The 20,168-nt window shown below is 42.6% G+C and overlaps 1 protein-coding gene across 2 annotated transcripts in view; it reads left to right on the forward strand.

Annotated features, from left to right (window-relative positions):
• Positions 1 to 16,063, forward strand: part of LOC121571628 (unconventional myosin-XVI-like) — a 167,647-nt gene extending 151,584 nt beyond the window's left edge. The window contains exon 35 of one of the 2 annotated variants that reach the window (XM_041883205.2): positions 12,985 to 16,063. In XM_041883205.2, the coding sequence (XP_041739139.1) occupies positions 12,985 to 13,164 (180 nt within the window). In that variant the 3' untranslated portion in view covers positions 13,165 to 16,063. The remainder of the gene's footprint in view (positions 1 to 12,984) is intronic. The other variant, XM_041883206.2, reaches the window with a different exon arrangement.
• The last annotated feature ends 4,105 nt before the right edge of the window (positions 16,064 to 20,168 follow it).

The raw sequence follows: 20,168 nt of genomic DNA on the forward strand, positions 1-20,168 counted from the left end.
TGGACCACATACACACACACACTCACACAAGCACAGACAAACACACACACACACTCATTCACAACAGTGTGCTAAAGGTGGGTGTATATTCCTGTCCACGTCCGGAATCTTCTCAAACAGAGAGCTGCAGTTTCTCCGCTCATCTGCTGGATTATTTCTGTTTGATGCTGAATTCATGGAGCTTCTCCTTTTCCTTCTCAGTGGCATTCATCAATCGCTTTATTTTCTTTGACTATGATTGAAAAACAATTGTTGAAAGGATTGGCGTAGATTATTTCATGATGGAAATTGCTTGTGATTGATACATTGCTTCTATGTGATGGAGGTGATATGGAGGACCTTAACCTACATCTCTGTCTCTTTGATAACCCTTGATTTCTGTTTCAGTATAAAAATAAAAATAAGTTTGCTGCAATTCACGCAAATGAGCACAAAGACGAATGTAGGGCGACTATGGACAAATGCATTATCATTGAGAATTGGGTTATACTGTATATTTCAAAAGACAGCCTAGCATTGTTCCCGGGATCATGAAAGCATCCATAGTGAATTTCCATTCACCATTAAAATGTAACAGAGACTGGTACACCACAGTCATATAGTTCTAGATTAAAGTAGCTCCTGTATCCTCCATGGATATCCCTCAGGGCACCTGCTGTCTTTGTAACAACGCAACAAAAGATTCATTTAGCATTGCCCTGAAAAGCCCTTCATTTTAAACCTTGGGAACTCATTATTCCTATGATAAGTTAACTGGTGTTGAAAACTCAATAGGGACTGAAGTGACTTCATTCTCCATCCCCTATCTAATCAGGCCTGCCTCTCTGGATGGTTGGAACCCGGTCCCAGTTCCATTATGATGAGTTCATTGAAGAGGTGCGAAAGACTCCGCGACCCAGAATCCCATTCTATTAGCCGCATTCCAAACTGTGTTTATGTAGGATTAGCAGATCAGAAGAGCGGGGGAAGAGAAGGAGGGATAAATGGGGAAGAGAGGGAAGAGGGGGATGGATAGCTTTTAATTGGTAATGAATGGGTGGGCTTTAGTTGAGTGCGTGTAGACAGTGGTGCTCTGCACTGATCTCATAAGGAAACACATGATTGTTTGTTTGTTTTCTCCCATTGGTCAGTTCAGTAGAGTGATTGACCAATAGAGAGGGATTAGGAGGCACCCAAAGGGTATTCTGGTTCTTCTCCCAAGGCATGGAACGGGACAGAAAGGAGGGAGGGAAGAATAGAGAGAGGGATAAAGAGAGTGATTGAAAGAGGTATGGAGAGGATGGGGCGGAAAGGCATGAGAGCTTGTCTCCCCACATCCAATCCACTCAGGATAATCCCAGTCTTACATGAGAGTGTGTGTTGTTTGTGTGTGTTTGTGTGTGTATGTTTGTGTGTGTATGTTTATGTGTGTATGTTTGTGTGTGTATGTTTGTGTGTGTATGCTTGTTTGTGTGTGTATGTTTGTATGTGTATGTTTGTGTGTATATGCAGGTCTGGTGTTGTTGACCTGTCGCACACAGAGCTTTCTCAGAATTGAAGTGTGTGTGTGATTGTGTCCTGCTGGGTTCCCTGAAATATCTCTGTTTCCCTAAGCCATGCGTGTGGAGCAGGGAGGCCACACATGCAGGTCATTAGCGGTCACTCGTTCTCTCTTGTGTGTATGTGTGTGTTATTTAGAGAGAATATAAGCAAGGCCCTTATCCTTTCTGTTATTAGGATTATTACTCTGGGACACAGTCTGTGTGTGGGTCAGTGGTGGTCAGTGCCGTTTATGATGAGGGAGGACACATTTTTTTTTCATGAGCATGGCCTTATTTCTATTACAGCATGTTGGATGAGTGTCATTCATGTTCCATTCACCCAGTTCAATGTAACATCAATAGGTTTAGGCTACTATATGATACTCAAATTTTCCCTACACCCATCATGAGTTTGCTACAGCCTAGCCTATGAATGAAAGTTTACAATGTAGGTGCACACAGGTCGAGAGAAGAATTAGAAATGACATACAGTGACACATGGACAGAGAGTGACACATTCAATACCGCCTTGCACACTCTTGCCAGTATCTAGCTTATCTAGGCTGTAATTATTAGTCCAACAGTTGCAAACGAGAGTTTCTATTAGGCAAATTCAGGTATTTTTATCCCTGTTTCGTTTGCTTCCGTTTAAGAAATGTTTTTCAACCGAATCGGCGGAATGAATACACACCTGATCACGTGTAAACACAGTTCACTTTCATAGCAGCCACGTTGTATTCCTCCTCGCCTCTATGCACTCTCTTCCCCTCACATTTTCCCTTCGTTTGTGGACTTAAATGCACAACACATCAGCTGTATGTGAAAAACCTTTCCAAGCCAAACCATGTCATAACCGCTACACACAGCCTATTAGCTAAAGTAACATCCCAGTCAACATAGCTAATAAAACTAATGCATAAGTAAACCCGCTACACAGTAACGTTACAGTGCATAGTCAGTAAGCAGTTACACCAGCAGGCGCTGGTGGCAATAAATTAATAAAACCAAAAGCTTACCTTGACTTGGAAGAGTTCCAGTATTGTGTTGGATAGTCATAGCCAGCTAACTAACATAGCATCCCTCTGTTTGAGCCGGGTGTTTGAGTAGGCTAAACTAGCCAGCTGCATTTGCTAGCTAAGTAAGTGAAACTGAAAAAAAAGACAATCTCTCTCTCTCTCTATCTCTCTCTCTCCTTCTCTTGCTTCTCCTTCATTTCTGAAGAAATTCATTTGTTGAAAACTGTTCAACTATTGTCTTTCTCTCTCTTTGAGTCAACTACTCACCACATTTTATGCACTGCAGTGCTAGCTAGCTGTAGCTTATGCTTTTAGTACTAGATTCATTCTCTGATCCTTTGATTGGGTGAACAACATGTCAGTTCATGCTGCAAGAGCTCTGATAGGTTGGAGGAAGTCCTCCGGAAGTTGTCCTAATTACTGTGTAAGTCTATGGAAGGGGGTGAGAACCAAGAGCCTCCTAGGTTTGGTATTGAAGTCAATGTACCAAGAGAAGGACGGAAGCTAGCTGTCCTCCGGCTACACCATGGTGCTACCCTACAGAGTGCTGTTGAGGCTACTGTAGACCTTCATTGCAAAACAGTGTGTTTTAATCAATTGTTTGGTGACATGTGAATATATTTAGTATAGTTTTATCTAAAAAGGATAACTTTTTCAATGCTTTACATAAAAATAAAAAAAATGAAATTCACTGAGGAGGATGGTCCTACCCTTTCTCCTCTGAGGAGCCTCCACTGGTGTGGGTGTCCCGCCTGTGGACTATAGATTTTCCTCCAGACTCATCTTGCTCATAGCTGTATTTCTGTTATTTTGTCTCTGTCGTGTAATGCTTTGAACATATCAGCATAGTATAGATACAGATATATACAGTATACCAAATACACATCAGGGATTTTTGAAATATGTCATTGTTTCATTCTAACATCAGATTATTCAAATATGTAATATAAATCTCCAAACTTATTTTTGTTTGTTTTATAGCACTATATAATGCTTCAGGGCTAATTTCGCTAGCATTTTGGTATGTTTTTCTAGATTCATAACATAAAACAACATTTATAAAGCAAACATTATCCCTTAGTTCTAGCACAGCAAATACTTCAATAGTTTAAGCATATGTTGCAGAACAGTGATTGAAATATTTATTCAGAATATTGACATAAAAATTGATCTCAGTAACAGCGCCGGAGAAGATGGCTGCCGTTTCACAGCCCTCTAACCAATTGTACTATTATGTGTGTTTTTCCGCGTTATTTGTAATTTATTTTGTACATAATGTTTCTGCCATCATCTCTTATAACCAAAAAGAGCTTCTGGATATCAGGACAGCGATTACTCACCTCGTATTGGACAAATCTTTTTTCTTCAACGAGGCGGCCGCGAAGGATATCATACAGACACCCGACAAGGCCCAAATCCCCGTCATTCGCGTGAGGAAGAGACGGAGATATCGTGGACGTAGATCCGGGTGCCTTGTAAGGATCCGACGGCGAGCGAGTAAACTGCCTCTTCCATCAATCCTATTAGCCAATCTTCAATCATTGGATAACAAATTGGATGACCTAAGTTTACGGTTATCCTACCAACGGGACATTAAAAACTGTAATATCTTATGTTTCACCGAGTCGTGGCTGAACGACGACATGGATAACATACAGCTAGCGGGCTATACGCTACATCGGCAGGATAGAACGGCTGACTCCGGTAAGACAAGGGGTGGCGGTCTGTGTATATTTGTAAACAACAGCTGGTGCACAAAATCAAATACTAAGGAAGTCTCGAGGTTTTGCTCGCCTGAGGTAGAGTATCTTATGATAAGCTGTAGACCACACTATTTACCAAGAGAGTTTTCATCTATATTTTTCATAGCTATCTATTTAACACCACAAACCAATGCTGGCATTAAGATTGCACTGAATGAGTTGTACAAGGCCATAAATCAACAGGAAAACGCTCATCCAGACGCAGCGCTCCTAGTGGCCGGGGACTTTAATGCAGGGAAACTTAAATCCGTTCTACCTAATTTCTACCAGCATGTTAAATGTGCAACCAGAGGAAAAAAAACTCTAGACCACCTTTACTCCACACACAGAGACGCATACAAAGCTCTCCCTCGCCCTCCATTTGGCAAATCTGACCATAACTCTATCCTCCTGATTCCTGCTTATAAGCAAAAACTAAAGCAGGAAGCACCAGTGACTCGGTTAATAAAAAAGTGGTCAGATGACGCAGATGCTAAGCTACAGGACTGTTTTGCTAGCACAGACTGGAACATGCTCCGGGATTCTTCAGACAGCATTGAGGAGTACACCACATCAGTCACTGGCTTCATCAATAAGTGCATCGAAGACGTCGTACCCACAGTGACCGTACGTACATACTCCAACCAGAAGCCATGGATTACAGGAAACATCCGCACTGAGCTAAAGCGTAGAGTTGCCGCTTTCAAGGAACGGGACTCTAACCCGGACGCTTATAAGAAATCCCGCTATGCCCTCCGACGAACCATCAAACAGGCAAAGAGTCAATACAGGACTAAGATTGAATCGTACTACACTGGCTCTGACGCTCGTCGGATGTGGCAGGGCTTGAAAACTATTACAGACTACAAAGGGAAGCACAGCCGCGAGCTGCCCAGTGACACAAGCCTACCAGACGAGCTAAACCACTTCTATGCTCGCCCGAGGCAAGCAACACTGAAGCATGCATGAGAGCACCAGCTGTTCCGGATGACTATGTGATCACGCTCTCCGTAGCCGATGTGAGTAAGACTTTTAAGCAGGTCAACATTCACAAGGCCGCAGGCCAGACGGATTACCAGGACGTGTACTCTGAGCATGTGCTGACCAACTGGCAAGTGTCTTCACTGACATTTTCAACATGTCCCTGACTGAGTCTGTAATACCAACATGTTTCAAGCAGACCACCATAGTCCCCGTGCCCAAGGACTCTAAGATAACCTGCCTAAATGACTACCGACCCGTAGCACTGACGTCTGTAGCCATGAAGTGCTTTGAAAGGCTGGTCATGGCTCACATCAACAGCATTATCCCAGAAACACTAGACCCACTCCAATTTGCATACCGCCCCAACAGATCCACAGATGATGCAATCTCTATTGCACTCCACACTAACCTTTCCCACCTGGACAAGAGGAACACCTACGTGAGAATGCTATTCATTGACTACAGCTCAGCATTCAACACCATAGTGCCCTCTAAGCTCATCAATAAGCTAAGGATCCTGGGACTAAACACCTCCCTCTGCAACTGGATCCTGGACTTCCTGACGGGCCGCCCCCAGGTGGTAAGGGTAGGTAATAACACATCTGCCACACTGATCCTCAACACGGGGGCCCCTCAGGGGTGCGTGCTCAGTCCCCTCCTGTACTCTCTGTTCACCCATGACTGCATGGCCAGGCACGACTCCAACACCATCATTAAGTTTGCCGACGACACAACAGTGGTAGGCCTGATCACCGACAACGATGAGACAGCCTATAGGGAGGAGGTCAGAGACCTGGCCGTGTGGTGCCAGGACAACAACCTCTCCCTCAACGTGACCAAGACAAAGGAGATGATCGTGGACTACAGGAAAAAAAAGAGGACTGAGCACGCCCTCATTCTCATCGACGGGGCTGTAGTGGAACAGGTTGAGAGCTTCAAGTTCCTTGGTGTCCACATCACCAACGAACTATCATGGTCCAAACACACCAAGACAGTCGTGAAGAGGGCACGACAAAGCCTATTCCCCCTCAGGAGACTGAAAAGATTTGGCATGGGTCCTCAGATCCTCAAAAAATTCTACAGCTGCACCATCGAGAGCATCCTGACTGATTGCATTACCGCCTGGTATGGCAACTGCTTGGCCTCCGACCGCAAGGCACTACAGAGGGTAGTGCGTACGGCCCAGTACATCACTGGGGCCAAGCTTCCTGCCATCCAGGACCTCTATACCAGGCGGTGTCAGAGGAAGGCCCTCAAAATTGTGAAAGACTCCAGCCCCCCTAGTCATAGACTGTTCTCTCTGCTACCGCACGGCAAGCGGTACCGGAGTGCCAAGTCTAGGTCCAAAAGACTTCTCAACAGCTTCTACCCCCAAGCCATAAGACTCCTGAACAGCTAATCATGGCTACCCGGACTATTTGCACTGCCCCCCCTCCCCATCCTTTTTACGCTGCTACTACTATGTTAATTATTTATGCATAGTCACTTTAACTCTACCCACATGTACATATTACTTCAACTACCTCAACTAGCCGGTGCCCCCGCACATTGACTCTGCACCGGTACCCCCCTGTATATATAGCCTCCCTACTGTTACTTTATTTTACTTCTGCTCTTTTTTTTCTCAACACTTTTTTTGTTGTTGTTTTATTTTTACTTTCTTTGTTAAAAATAAATGCACTGCACTGTTGGTTAAGGGCTGTAAGTAAGCATTTCACTGTAATGTCTGCACCTGTTGTATTCGGCGCATGTGACCAATACAATTTGATTTGATTTGATTTGAAACACATTTTTGCCTCTAAAGTTAAGTTTAATACAAACATTTGTAAAATATGGAAAATGATTCATTTGAAAACCCCAATAAAAATAAGCATTCTATTAGATCTTACAGCACTCTGACGGAGTTGACGTTAGTAAAAATCTTACGGAGCTGACAAATTAGTATCAATGTTGCTTTTCCTCAGTTGTTTTATGACTCTAAAACCTAATTAAATGTAACATATTTGAACCATACCTCATATTCTATTTTAATTTATAAGGGAGATGGAGTTGACAGATTATGGTTGTGACCATGGTGATTTCAATATTGTTTGTTTAAATCAATCAAAGTAGAGGACTTTCAGGACCATGCATTGTCTTGTTGCACTACATGTAATCAGGATATGAAGAACAGGTTGTCATAGTATAGCTGACCCTGCAAATTTCTGATTCATTTAGGATTTTAGACAAATCTGACGGAATTGACCACACTTTTTAGGAATCACAGTTTTGAGAGAAATATTATTTAAAGTCAGAGAGGGCTATTGCAAGAAACTACATGAGATCCTTTATCAGTCATTATTCTTTTTTGACCGTTTTTAGAATTTTAAACACTTTTTTAGGGAGTTTGAAATTGTGATCATTTGCTCTGGACAAGAATGTTTCCTGGCACAGAGCTGACATGGAAATGAATAATATTGAAAATATTTAGGAAATTATAAAAACAAATATTTTTCCTTATACATTTCCCCTAAATATAAACGTTATGCTAAAATAATTAAACAAAATCATCAGTTTCCTTGCCGGACAGGATTGTCCCAACTTTCAAGAATCCCTGAGATACAAGCACATATTAAATGGCTAGGTAAAATAAAAAACACTGTTCAACCTATTTGACTGTCTTCACCATACCCTCTCAGTTTTCTAAATCCCAGGGTGTGTTGATGTGTACTGGTCTATGTTGTTCTTTCTGATTTCCCACCATGACTTTGCTGTTCTATCTGCTCCCCAAGTGTTTTACCCCAGTGGGAGGTGGTCACCACTAACCTTTGATTGACAGTTGAAAATGACCACTGTTCATCCCAGATTATTATTTTATTACCATATCATTACCATACTATTACCATATTGCTTCATACCCGTCTCTCGCTAGCGGAGGAGTCATTTAAGAGAGAGAGAGAGAGATAAATATTAAGCTAGAAAGAGAGAGTGTGTGTGTGTTTGTTTGTGTTCGAGCGAGCGCTTGCAGTCATGTGTGCGTGTCTGTCTGAGTGTATGCGTGTGTTCGATTGAACATGTTTGTATGTGTGCTTGCCAGTTGTGGCAATTGATCGTTTGTCTCATTTGAATTGCAAAAACAAAATGACTCAATATTCCATCAATAGAGTGAATGAGCTGTCTGTCTGTCTGTCTCTCTGTCTGTCTCTCTGTCTGTCTGTCTGTCTGTCTGTCTGTCTGTCTGTCTGTCTGTCTGTCTATCTGTCTGTGTTGGCTGTGTGTAGGTGTAAATTAATTACATCATCTTTACAGTGGCTACTGTAACATCAGACTACCAGATGTGGTTGATGGTACGCATTAAGGAGTAGAGAAAGTCATAGAATCACAATCAGTCACTGTGGACTACTGAATGTGTCTATGTGAATAGCATAATGTCATTGGGTTTGTTTGTTTGTGGGTCTCCATTCACCTCTGTCTTGTGTGTGCGTGCGTGTGTGCACGTGTGTGCGTGGGTACGTGCATGCGCATTAGGGCTGGGCTGTATGCCGTAATTTACTATACAGTACCAGTCAAAAGTTTGGACAAACCTACTCATTCAAGAGGTTTTCTTTATTTTTTACTATTTTCTACATTGTAGAATAATAGTGAAGACATCAAAACTATTAAATAACACCTATGGAATCATGTAGTAACCAAAAAAGTGTTAAACAAATGAAAATATGTTTTATATTGGAGATTCTTCAAATAGCCACCCTTTGCCTTGATGATAGCTTTGCACACTCTTGGCATTTTCTCGACCAGCTTCATCTGGAATGCTTTTCCAACAGTCTTGAAGGAGTTCCCACATATGCTGAGCACTTGTTGGCTACTTTTCCTTCACTCTGCCGTCCGACTCATCCCAAACCATCTCAGTTGGGTTGAGGTCGGGGGATTGTGGCCAGGTCATCTGATGCAACACTCCATCACTCTCCATCTTGGTAAAATAGCCCTTATACAGCCTGGAGTTGTGTTGGGTCATTGTCCTGTTGAAAAACAAATGATAGTCCCACTAAGCCCAAACCAGATGGTATGGCGTATCGCTGCAGAATGCTGTGGTAACCATGCTGGTTAAGTGTGCCTTGAATTCTAAATAAATCACTGACAGTTTCACTAGAACAGCACCCACACACCATAACACCTCCTCCTCCATGCTTTACGGTGGGAACTACACATGCGGAGATCATCAGTTCACCCACACCGCATCTCACAAAGACACGGCAGTTGGAACCAAAAATCTCAAATTTGGACTCCAGACCAAAGGACACATTTCCACCGGTCTAATGTCCATTGCTTGTGTTTCTTGGCCCAAGCAGGTCTCTTCTTATTATTGGTTTCCTTTAGTAGTGGTTTCTTTGCAGCAATTCGACCATGAAGGCCTGAATCACACTGTCTCCTCTGAACAGTTGATGTGGAGATGTGTCTGTGACTTGAACTCTGTGAAGCATTTATTTGGGCTGCAAGTTCTGAGGCTAGTAACTCCAATTAACTTATCCTCTGCAGCAGAGGTAACTCTGGGTCTTCCTTTCCTGTGGAGGTCCTCATGAGAGCCAGTTTCATCATAGCACATGATGGTTTTTGCGACTGCACTTTAAGAAACTTTCAAAGTTCATGAAATGTTCCATATTGAATGACCTTCATGTCTTAAAGTAATGATGGACTGTAATTTCTCTTTGCTTATTTGAGCTGTTCTTGCCATAATATGGACTTGGTCTTTTACCAAATAGGGCTATCTTCTGTACACCCCCTACCTTATCACAAAACAACTGATTGGCTCAAACGCATTAAGAAGGAAAGAAATTCCACAAATTAACTTAAGAAGGCACACCTGTTAATTGAAATGAATTCCAGGTGACTACCTCATGAAGCTGGTTGAGAGAATGCCAAGAGTGTGCAAAGCTGTCATCAAGGCAAAGGGTGACTATTTGTAGAATCTCAAATATAAAATATATATGTTTAACACTTTTTTGGTTACTACATGATTCCATATGTGTTATTTCATAGTTTTGATGTCTTCCCTATTATTCTACAATGTACAAAATAGTAAAAATTAAGAAAAACCCTTGAATGAATAGGTTTGTCCAAACCTTTGACTGGTAGTGTATATCGGTATTGATGCACAGACCAGTTTGAGTTTTTACTTTACCTTCTATAATGCTATTTCAATATTTAGGTTGTTAAATGTGATACGCAACTTCGGTGCAAATAATGCCAATTTTTATAGTTTACTCTCTTTGCTACTACTAGTAATCTCTCTCCCTCTCGTCCTGCTGCTGGATGCTGCTAACCACACCAAACCCTGCCCCTCTCACTCAAGGAGAGAGCAGTTGCTTGACCACTGAGTCACAAGTACTTTCTTGCCGTTCACTCTCCATGGTCAGATGAATGTAATAATGTTGGTGACATGCTGCTTTCCACAAGTGTTCTATACACTATTAGTTTGTGTATCTTACTGTCTGCAAACTACTATCTGCTAATTTGTCTTTTTTTAGCAAGGTGTTGCTAAAATAATTAGTGTTAGCCGCTAATACTAACCGCTAGTTAGTTGCTAAATGTACTAAGAGTCAGAGCAAACATAGCTAGCTAGCTAATACTGCCTGGTACCAGTGCTTGTGTAGGCCTAGATAAGCATGTTTGTGCAACGGTATCTTGTCAGAGAGGAATAGGCAAAACATTAATATGTTGGCTAGCTAGCTACATGAGTAAGAAAACATGTAATGTAACATCTAATTAGGGTCACCTGAAAACACTGACCAACACTTTGGTTCCTACCCTGTCAGTTAATTCCTCCCTGGTTTATTAATTTGTTGTAATGTCAAACAACAATGTGTTCAAGGTGCTGCCCACTATATTCCAACTGTATAATTTGAATAATCATTATATTTCCATGATTCCAACAGTTAACAATTAACTAGGCCTATAGTACTTGCCCATATCATGCTGCGTGGCACATTTTGGAAATGTAATAAATGTGCAGGAAATGCAGAAATGGATGAAAATGCAACAAAAAAAAAATTGTTTGGAGTTGAATTGAACAGTATAAATGGAGAAAACACAATTGAAATCACTTATAATGTATGTGTTGCCACCCAAGGGTCATGAACTAATCATAAAGCATATTTAGAACTTTCATTATTCAAAAACATAAAATACTGACAAATACCGTCAAAAATGTAATGACATGATATTTCTTCCATATCGCCCAGCCCTAACGTGCATACGGCAGTAGGACACAGTGTGCCTGTCTGCTGTTCCAGTAGCCGGTGTTCCTGGCATCAGGGCTCAGAATAGCCTGGCAGGGATGTGTAAATTATGGATTAGGTCACTGAGCACTGTGCTGGTACAGGCTATCAATATGTGTGTGTGTGCATGTGCTTGTGTCTGTCGATGTGTGCGCGCATTACTGTGCATTTGTGTGTGTCTGTGTGCGTGCGTGTGTGTGTGTGGCCTGGATTCCTAGAGTGCGTCAGTGCTGTACTGTGTGCTTGGCGGAGTGCAGGGAAAATGTTGCGGTATGAGTCCCTGCTGTGGTTTTATTTAGCCGTGACGCTCTGCTCCCCTTCTGAATAGAACAGAGATGGAAAACACAGACAGGAATCGCCATCACCTCAACATCATCAGCATAGCAGCAATAGCTTAACCACAACACGGACTGTGTGTGCATATCTGTGTCTTAGCTTCTGTTTACTGCAGTAACCCAACAGGTTCACTTCTATTCCCAAGTCAGTGAAACAGTGAGTTTGTAACCGGGGGAAAGGGGTTAGACCAACCATTTTTGGACACCACTCAACTCCAGTTTATACAGTGTTAAAGCTATATGAGGAGTGAGTTTCAGTTTCTGCCCTTAGCAACAATCGGCTGGTTGCTGGTCGGTCGCTGGCATTAAGTGGCTGTGGATGATTGGAATTCCTGTCTGATTGATCTGCCTGCGTATTGACTGGCTGATGACTGATGACGTACTGCACAGACACTGACGGGAGGCTGGGGGTGGGGGGTGGTTAAGGGGGTTAAGGTTGAAGCAAGTGTGTGAGGGGTTGCTGCTTCATGCCACCATTCTGTCAGAGCCCATTGCCATCTCACAAACACACTAGTGTGCACACACACAAACACACACACCTTGTGTTTGTCCCTGTTAGTGTTGATATATAGACTCTCCAGAAGCAGTATATGGAAATGATTTATCATTAAATCTTCAATCAAAGTGGGCCACAGTTGATGAGCACAGGTTTATTTCCTCTGCCTCTGTTCTAATGGGCCTGGAAGGGAACTGGCCCACTGAGAGTGAGCAGAGGGAATCAGCTCAATGATTATGGCTCCTTTCAGAATGATGGATCAGGCCCAGATTACTCTTTCGTTGTGACCTATTTCTTTTCAGCTGATGTGGAGACTTGCGCCAAACAGATCATGATCAGAATATGATTATATGACATATGACAGAGTTATTCCTCCAGCTCTTTTAGAGACCCATTGAGACCCATTGAGATATGAGATAAAATGAGGTTTTTTAGTCTTCCCTATCCTGCTCCATCACCACACTGTTGGTCATTACAGACCACTCAGCATCTTTCTGGGTCATACTCACCCTGGCCATATGTACTGTACTGTATTGTACTCTATACTGTCTGTTTATTGCTTTCTATAGGATGAGATTGATAGGAGATCATTAGTACATTTTTTACATTATTTAATTAACCCCTCTCCTTCCGCCAGGTGATCCAGCGTCTGCGTGGGTGTGGGGGGGACGAGGCCGCCGCCCTAGGGGAGTTGCTCCGCTGGCGCAGGACACTGTGTGAGGGGCGGGCCGACTGGAGGCACCAACGGGACGCCAACGGAACACCACAAACCCCACCCACCACGCTGGTCTGGGCCAATAGGAAGTCTTCTCCATAGTGGGAGGATGCCTTTCTAGTCTGCACCCTGCCTCCTGCCCTGCCCTCCTGCCCATGTCTGTCACCCCATTCGGCAAAGGACAGGTCAGAGAGAGAGGCATTTAATTGGCTAGGACTGCCCAACCCACAAGAGCATAAACAGATAAAGCAGGGAGAAAGGGAATAGCAATCAGGATCCATTTTATTTTCTCTCTCTCTCTCTCTCTCTCTCTCTCTCTCTCTCTCTCTCTCTCTCTCTCTCTCCGCTGATAGACTGACTGATATCCCCCCATTTCTCTCTTTCACATCCGATAGTGGGCGGGGGGCAGGGGGGCATGACAGGATAGGGACTGCAGAGATTCTGAGAACACAGCCAAAAGGGACCAAGAAGACTGGAGGCCAAGGGACTCTCCTCTAGCTCAGACCCCAGAGAGGGACCCTCATCATTGGGCTGAATGTACCAACACACCCCCCTCCTACTGAACCCAGCCTCCTGCTCTACAAAAACCCAGAGACAAAAAACCAGACAGCTATTCCAGATCCAAAGCTCACTCAAGGGTGTTTACTGAACTACTAAATTACATTGACCAGCTGAAATCTACAGACACTAGATGGATGTAGGCTAACAGAGGAGAGGACTGTACATACAATAGTTGCTATGTGGAATGAGGTTTGCCTGTGTGTTTTCTGTCTGTATTAAATCTGGTGCATGTTCTCTCTCTATCAAAGCCTACCATGCTGTTACTGCATACGCAACATCTCCCAGCCCAAACCCCAAAACATGGTGCTGATGTCACTCTGTGTGATGTTACATGTGTCAGGTGTGATATACAGTTGGATGAAGCTGCCCCGGCCTAGACACTGATCTAGGGTCTGTTTTTGTCTTTCCCCTCTGATGCGCATGGGGAAGGTAATTTGATCCTAGATCTGTGCCTATGGGCAGATCAGAACATGTGTGTACCCTCCCCTCCAGACATGTCTGAAGTTTACAAGCGAGCCAAGGCCTTTTAACATATCCTCTGTTGAACCTCACTGCTCTGGCTTACAGACCAGTCATCATCTCTATGACCAGGAGGTTTTCCTGACCATGTGATCTGACCAGGGAAAACTCCTGTCTCTAGTCTTCTGGACTCCTTCAGGTATTAGCTACCGCTTTAGCCTCACGCTACTAGGTGCTTCAGGTGCTTCTGTAACCCTGGCAACAATAGCTCAGAGGTCAGGGAAACCTCAGCGATATCCCATGCTGCACTTGTTTCATCCCCAGCTAGCCACTAGCCGTTCGCTTTAGCGCAAACTGAATGGAACAGCCACAACAGTAAAAAAACACTGTAAAGATATTACTGACTAGGCAAGACAATAACAGAGCTGTATTTTACAACAATGGCCATAGTAGCTAGTTCATGTAGCTAGAACACCTGTGATCAGATGGTATCAATGTCCTGTAAGGTTTTTACTGGGCTTAGTGCCATACAACGGGACTCGAGGCCAGTCAACCTCAGCTATGGCTGATGTATTTTACTGATGTGTTTGTGTAGAGCACACAAACAGACTGAATAAAGAAGAGTGTACATGACCAACGCACAACTATCTCTCGCAGTCCCTCAATGAACTACTTATCTAGATTTCTTCTTCAAACATCTCAGAGAAATAAGCTCTAAACCACAATGGTACTTTCTTCATATTAGTGTCCCATAGGCACCTGAATTATTTGATATGTTCTATCTTGTGTAAATCAATGTTAGGAGCCTATACACTTTTCTGTAGAATTCAAGGATGCAACTCGAGCACAACTGAGTTCTCATGTAAAGCTACCCCATCCTACTCAATCCCTCTCTTTATTTCCCTCCCAACCCCTCCAATATCCCAATACCCCCTCCAAGATGCTGTAGGGGTCAGAGGGAGTTGCCAGGGTAATCTCCCTGTAAATAATGGCCTATGTTTAATGTTCAAATTGTTTAATTTACTATAGCAGAATAGCACAGAAATGGGAAGATGAATAGGGAACTGGAGAATTGTCTATATGGCAGATGGAGAATTATATGAATGTCTTGGGTTTAATGCAATGACTGAGGCAAAGAGAAGAGGTTTATTTTATAATGTGAACACCTTTTTTGCAGAATGATTCTCTACTAATATGAAACTTCTTTATACTGTATTTATTGAGTTTGTTTGTTTGTTTCCCTGCAACACCATTGTAAGACTGTCAATATTCCAGTGAAGAAAGACTGATGTTTCCATTATTTGTCTGATGGTTGTTTGGATGTTAAATTGCACAATATTGATGTGTGGTGTTGTGTCCACATTGTAAAGGAGTAGCTGGAAGTTGCCCCTAACCACTGATATAGGATCAGATATTTTAACATCCCCCTAATGGTTACGGTTATGATTGGAGGAGGGTAATCTGATCCTAGATCTGTGCTAAGGGGCTACACTGGCCATGGTAAATTGGATGAGTGTGCCTCTGCAAGCTGATGTATCTTAGAAGATTGGTTTGACTGTAAAAGCCAGGAAGTATCAATAGCGCTGATTGATTTCTCATTTACACTGATCACCCTCCAACAGTCTGATTGATCCTGTATTAGGAATTAGCAACGCCATCACAAGCGCGTCCTTGGTTGTTGATTGAGCCGTGTGTGTGCGTATGAGTGTGTGTGAGTGTGATAAGAAACACTAAATGTTCTACAGAAATTGGGCAAAAACCACATCAAACATTGAGCCACTCAACCAAACCTTCTGAACACCCAAGCTCTGCATTTGACTGACTGACAGTGTGAATGTATAGATGGAACCGTCCAAACTGCTAACGACAATGGAATACAGTACTTCAAAGTGATAGCGTTAAGGTATCATGTCTATACAGTGAGGGAAAACATAATTTGATCCCCTGCTGATTTTGTACGTTTGCCCACTGACAAAGAAATTATCAGTCTATAATTTTAATGGTAGGTTTATTTGAACCGTGAGAGACAGAATAACAACAACAAAATCCAATAAAACGCATGTCAAAAATGTTATAAATTGATTTGCATTTTAATGAGGGAAATAAGTATTTGACCCCTTCTCAATCTGAAATATTTCTGGCTCCCAAGTGTCTTTTATACAGGTAACGAGCTGAGATTAGGAGCACACTCTTAAAGGGAGTGCTCCTAATCTCAGTTTATTACCTGTATAAAAGACACCTGTCCACAGAAGCAATCAATCAATCAGCTTCCAAACTCTCCACCATGGCCAAGACCAAAGAGCTCTCCAAGGATGTCAGGGACAAGATTGTAGACCTACACAAGACTGGAAAGGGCTACAAGACCATCGCCAAGCAGCTTGGTGAGAAGGTAACAACAGTTGGTGCGATTATTCGCAAATGGAAGAAACACAAAAGAACTGTCAATCTCCCTCGGCCTGGGGCTCCATGCAAGATCTCACCTCGTGGAGTTGCAATGATCATGAGAATGGTGAGGAATCAGCCCAGAACTACACGGGAGGATCTTGTCAATGATCTCAAGGCAGCTGGGACCATAGTCACCAAGAAAACAATTGGTAACACACTACGCCGTGAAGGACTGAAATCCTGCAGCGCCGGCAAGGTCCCCCTGCTCAAGAAGCACATATACAGGCCCGTCTGAAGTTTGCCAATGAACATCTGAATGATTCAGAGGAGAACTGGGTGAAAGTGTTGTGGTCAGATGAGACCAAAATCGAGCTCTTTGGCATCAACTCAACTCGCCGTGTTTGGAGGAGGAGGAATGCTGCCTATGACCCCAAGAACACCATCCCCACCATCAAACATGGAGGTGGAAACATTATGCTTTGGGGGTGTTTTTCTGCTAAGGGGAAAGGACAACTTCACCGCATCAAAGGGACGATGGACGGGGCCATGTACCGTCAAATCTTGGGTTAGAACCTCCTTCCCTCAGCCAGGGCATTGAAAATGGGTCGTGGATGGGTATTCCAGCATGACAATGACCCAAAACACACGGCCAAGGCAACAAAGGAGTGGCTCAAGAAGAAGTGTTGCCTAGCCAGTCTCCAGACCTTTAATCCCATAGAAAATCTGTGGAGGGAGCTGAAGGTTCGAGTTGCCAAACGTCAGCCTTGAAACCTTAATGACTTGGAGAAGATCTGCAAAGAGGAGTGGAACAAAATCCCTCCTGAGATGTGTGCAAACCTGGTGGCCAACTACAAGAAACGTCTGACCTCTGTGATTGCCAACACGGGTTTTGCCACCAAGTACTAAGTCATATTTTGCAGAGGGGTCAAATACTTATTTCCCTCATTAAAATGCAAATCAATTTATAACATTTTTTTACATGCGTTTTTCTGGATTAATTTGTTGTTATTCTGTCTCTCACTGTTCAAATAAACCTACCATTAAAATTATTATAGACTGATCATGTCTTTGTCAGTGGGCAAACGTACAAAATCAGCAGGGGATCAAATACTTTTTTCCCTCACTGTATGTGATTGGACGATGCTTTAGGATTGGAACTGAGGTGAAACATCACGTCTGGAAAGAACAATACAGTTGGTCACACTGTAGTTCTACATCATGTACATATGACTATTGGACAGAGCTGCAACAGTGCACACAGTATACAGTACTTACATTGAGAAAGTACCAGTCAATACCAGTATCGTACACACAAAATAAATCAATTAATATAGGTAGGTATACCACTCCTACTCTAATGTGCTGAGGTCCACCACTAAACAGGGTTAAGGTTTGTCATATATGTATTGTGTTTATTTATCCCATACTACTATGATTTATTTAGTAACGCAATGAAAACATGATGAGGATGAAGAGGTATGGATACTTTTTTAAGGCATTTAGACAGGATGTTAGTGCTTTGTCTCTGCATGATCTGACCACTCATCATTTCCTCCTGCCCACCGATGCACGGCAATTAACACTTTATATTTGAATATCCTTTTACCCTTTACACTGTGAATCACTGCACTGTCTCACACTGCCATGTCACACTTACATTTCACACTGCCATTTCACACTGCCCCCCCCCCCGATCCCCAATGTGTTTTCTGATTTCACAACTGACCTACAGAACTAGACACTGCCATTTTTCATTCATAGTCAGGTATCCCTTTATCATAATGTTCCTAGATCAGATGTCTGGTGCTGCAGCCAGTGCAGAAGGGGTATTTTACGGTTCCCAGTCCATGTACAGTATTCCAATGACACACTGTATATTTTAGCACATAGGCATATCACTGCCTTGTTTTCATAGTTGTTGTTGTTTTCCTGTTTCTTCCCCCTCTTTTTGTCAGACATACAGTATATTTTACCTGCATACATTGTGTTTGTGGATAAAATAAGAAAAAAAAAAATTATAAATGTGTTGTTTCATGTTTTGTTTCCAATGTTTTATAAATACCTGTACAGCAATAAAGCACAATTGTGTCCATTCCCTTGTCCTCTATCTATCTGTTTGTGTGTGTGTGTGTGTGTGTGTGTGTGTGTGTGTGTGTGTGTGTGTGTGTGTGTGTGTGTGTGTGTGTGTGTGTGTGTGTGTGTGTGTGTGTGTGTGTGTGTGTGTGGAAGGACAAATAGGGGTGTGTGGTGTGAAATGGAAATGTGTTTTTTGCATATCCCACTCCCCCTGAGACACCCTCGGAGAGTGGGTTCACGGCCAGGGATCAGCCATTATTGACATTGACCCTGGAGCAATTCGGGATAAGCGATTCGAACTAGCAACCTTTAAATTACTGGCCCACACTAGGCTACCTGCAGTGTGAGTGTGTGTGTTTCAAGTTTAAATGTCACATGCACAAGTACAGTGAAATGCCTTTCTAACCCCATCAATGCAGTGATCAATGACAATGTCATACTAAAAATAACAAGGTAGAACAAAAACACATGAGATGTAAAAATAAGAAATAAGAAGAACACGATAAGGTAAGTAAGCATACTATATACAGGGACAGTTCCAGTACCATATATACAATGTGCAGGGATACTGGATTGTTAGAGGTAGATATGTATAGGGGTAAGGTGACTAGGCATCAGGATATATGATAAAAAGAGTAGCAGCAGCGTATATGATGATTTTATTTGAGTTGGTGTGTGTAGAGTCAGTATAACTGTATGTGAATATTATGGAGTTAGAATTTGTATGTGTGTTGGAGTATCGGTGTGCGTTTTATGGACACAGTCTATTTAACAATAGTTATATTTTGTTTGTTTTTACTCCTGTCCTTCCTCTACCCTCAACCTCTCCCATCTATTTCTGATGTCAATCCAATTTGATTTCAACTTGCCATATTGTGATGTGTGTGATGGAAAGGAGTCAGGCGCAGGAGGGAAATCACCGAATACAGAGTTTATTCCTTCATAGACACACACATGCGCTCAAATAGCGATCAACGAAACAGGCACAGGGGAAACTATCATCCCTGGCAAATACACTGTAACGAATATCCAATAATACATAGGCACAGGGGAAAATCTACCCTGGCAACACAATGTTACGAGTAGCTCCACCAAGCTACACTACTCTCACAAATAACAATCACCCACAAGGACAAGGGGGCAGAGGGAACACTTATATACGGACTAATGAGGGGATTAGAACCAGGTGTGTGCGATTGACAAGACAAATGTGATGATGATGGGGGCGGCAGTGGTTAGTAAGCCGGTGACGATGAACGCCGAAGCCTTCCCGAACAAGGAGGGGAGGCAGCCTCGGCCGAAGTTGTGACACATATCTTTCAAACTGTGCTCTTTCACAAAATTAACCTATAACCTATATACGTTTTACGTTTTACATTAGTTATCTTGTTGTTATTAGTTGTTATTAGTCCCAACCTTCAGCTCTATTCAACCCCTCCCATCTATCTCTTAACACCATGCATATTGGATTTCTATTTGCCATATATTGGCTGTGCTGTGATGTTTAACAAAAGTTCTGAACCTTTCTATTCTCATTGTTTCTACAGATTGTAAATTGAAAATAAACATTTTTGCTAAAAGTATTATTATATTATTGATCGATTGACTATGACTTTTCAGATCAC

This window comes from Coregonus clupeaformis, chromosome 40 (assembly GCF_020615455.1).
Source record: "Coregonus clupeaformis isolate EN_2021a chromosome 40, ASM2061545v1, whole genome shotgun sequence".
NCBI lineage: Eukaryota > Metazoa > Chordata > Actinopteri > Salmoniformes > Salmonidae > Coregonus > Coregonus clupeaformis.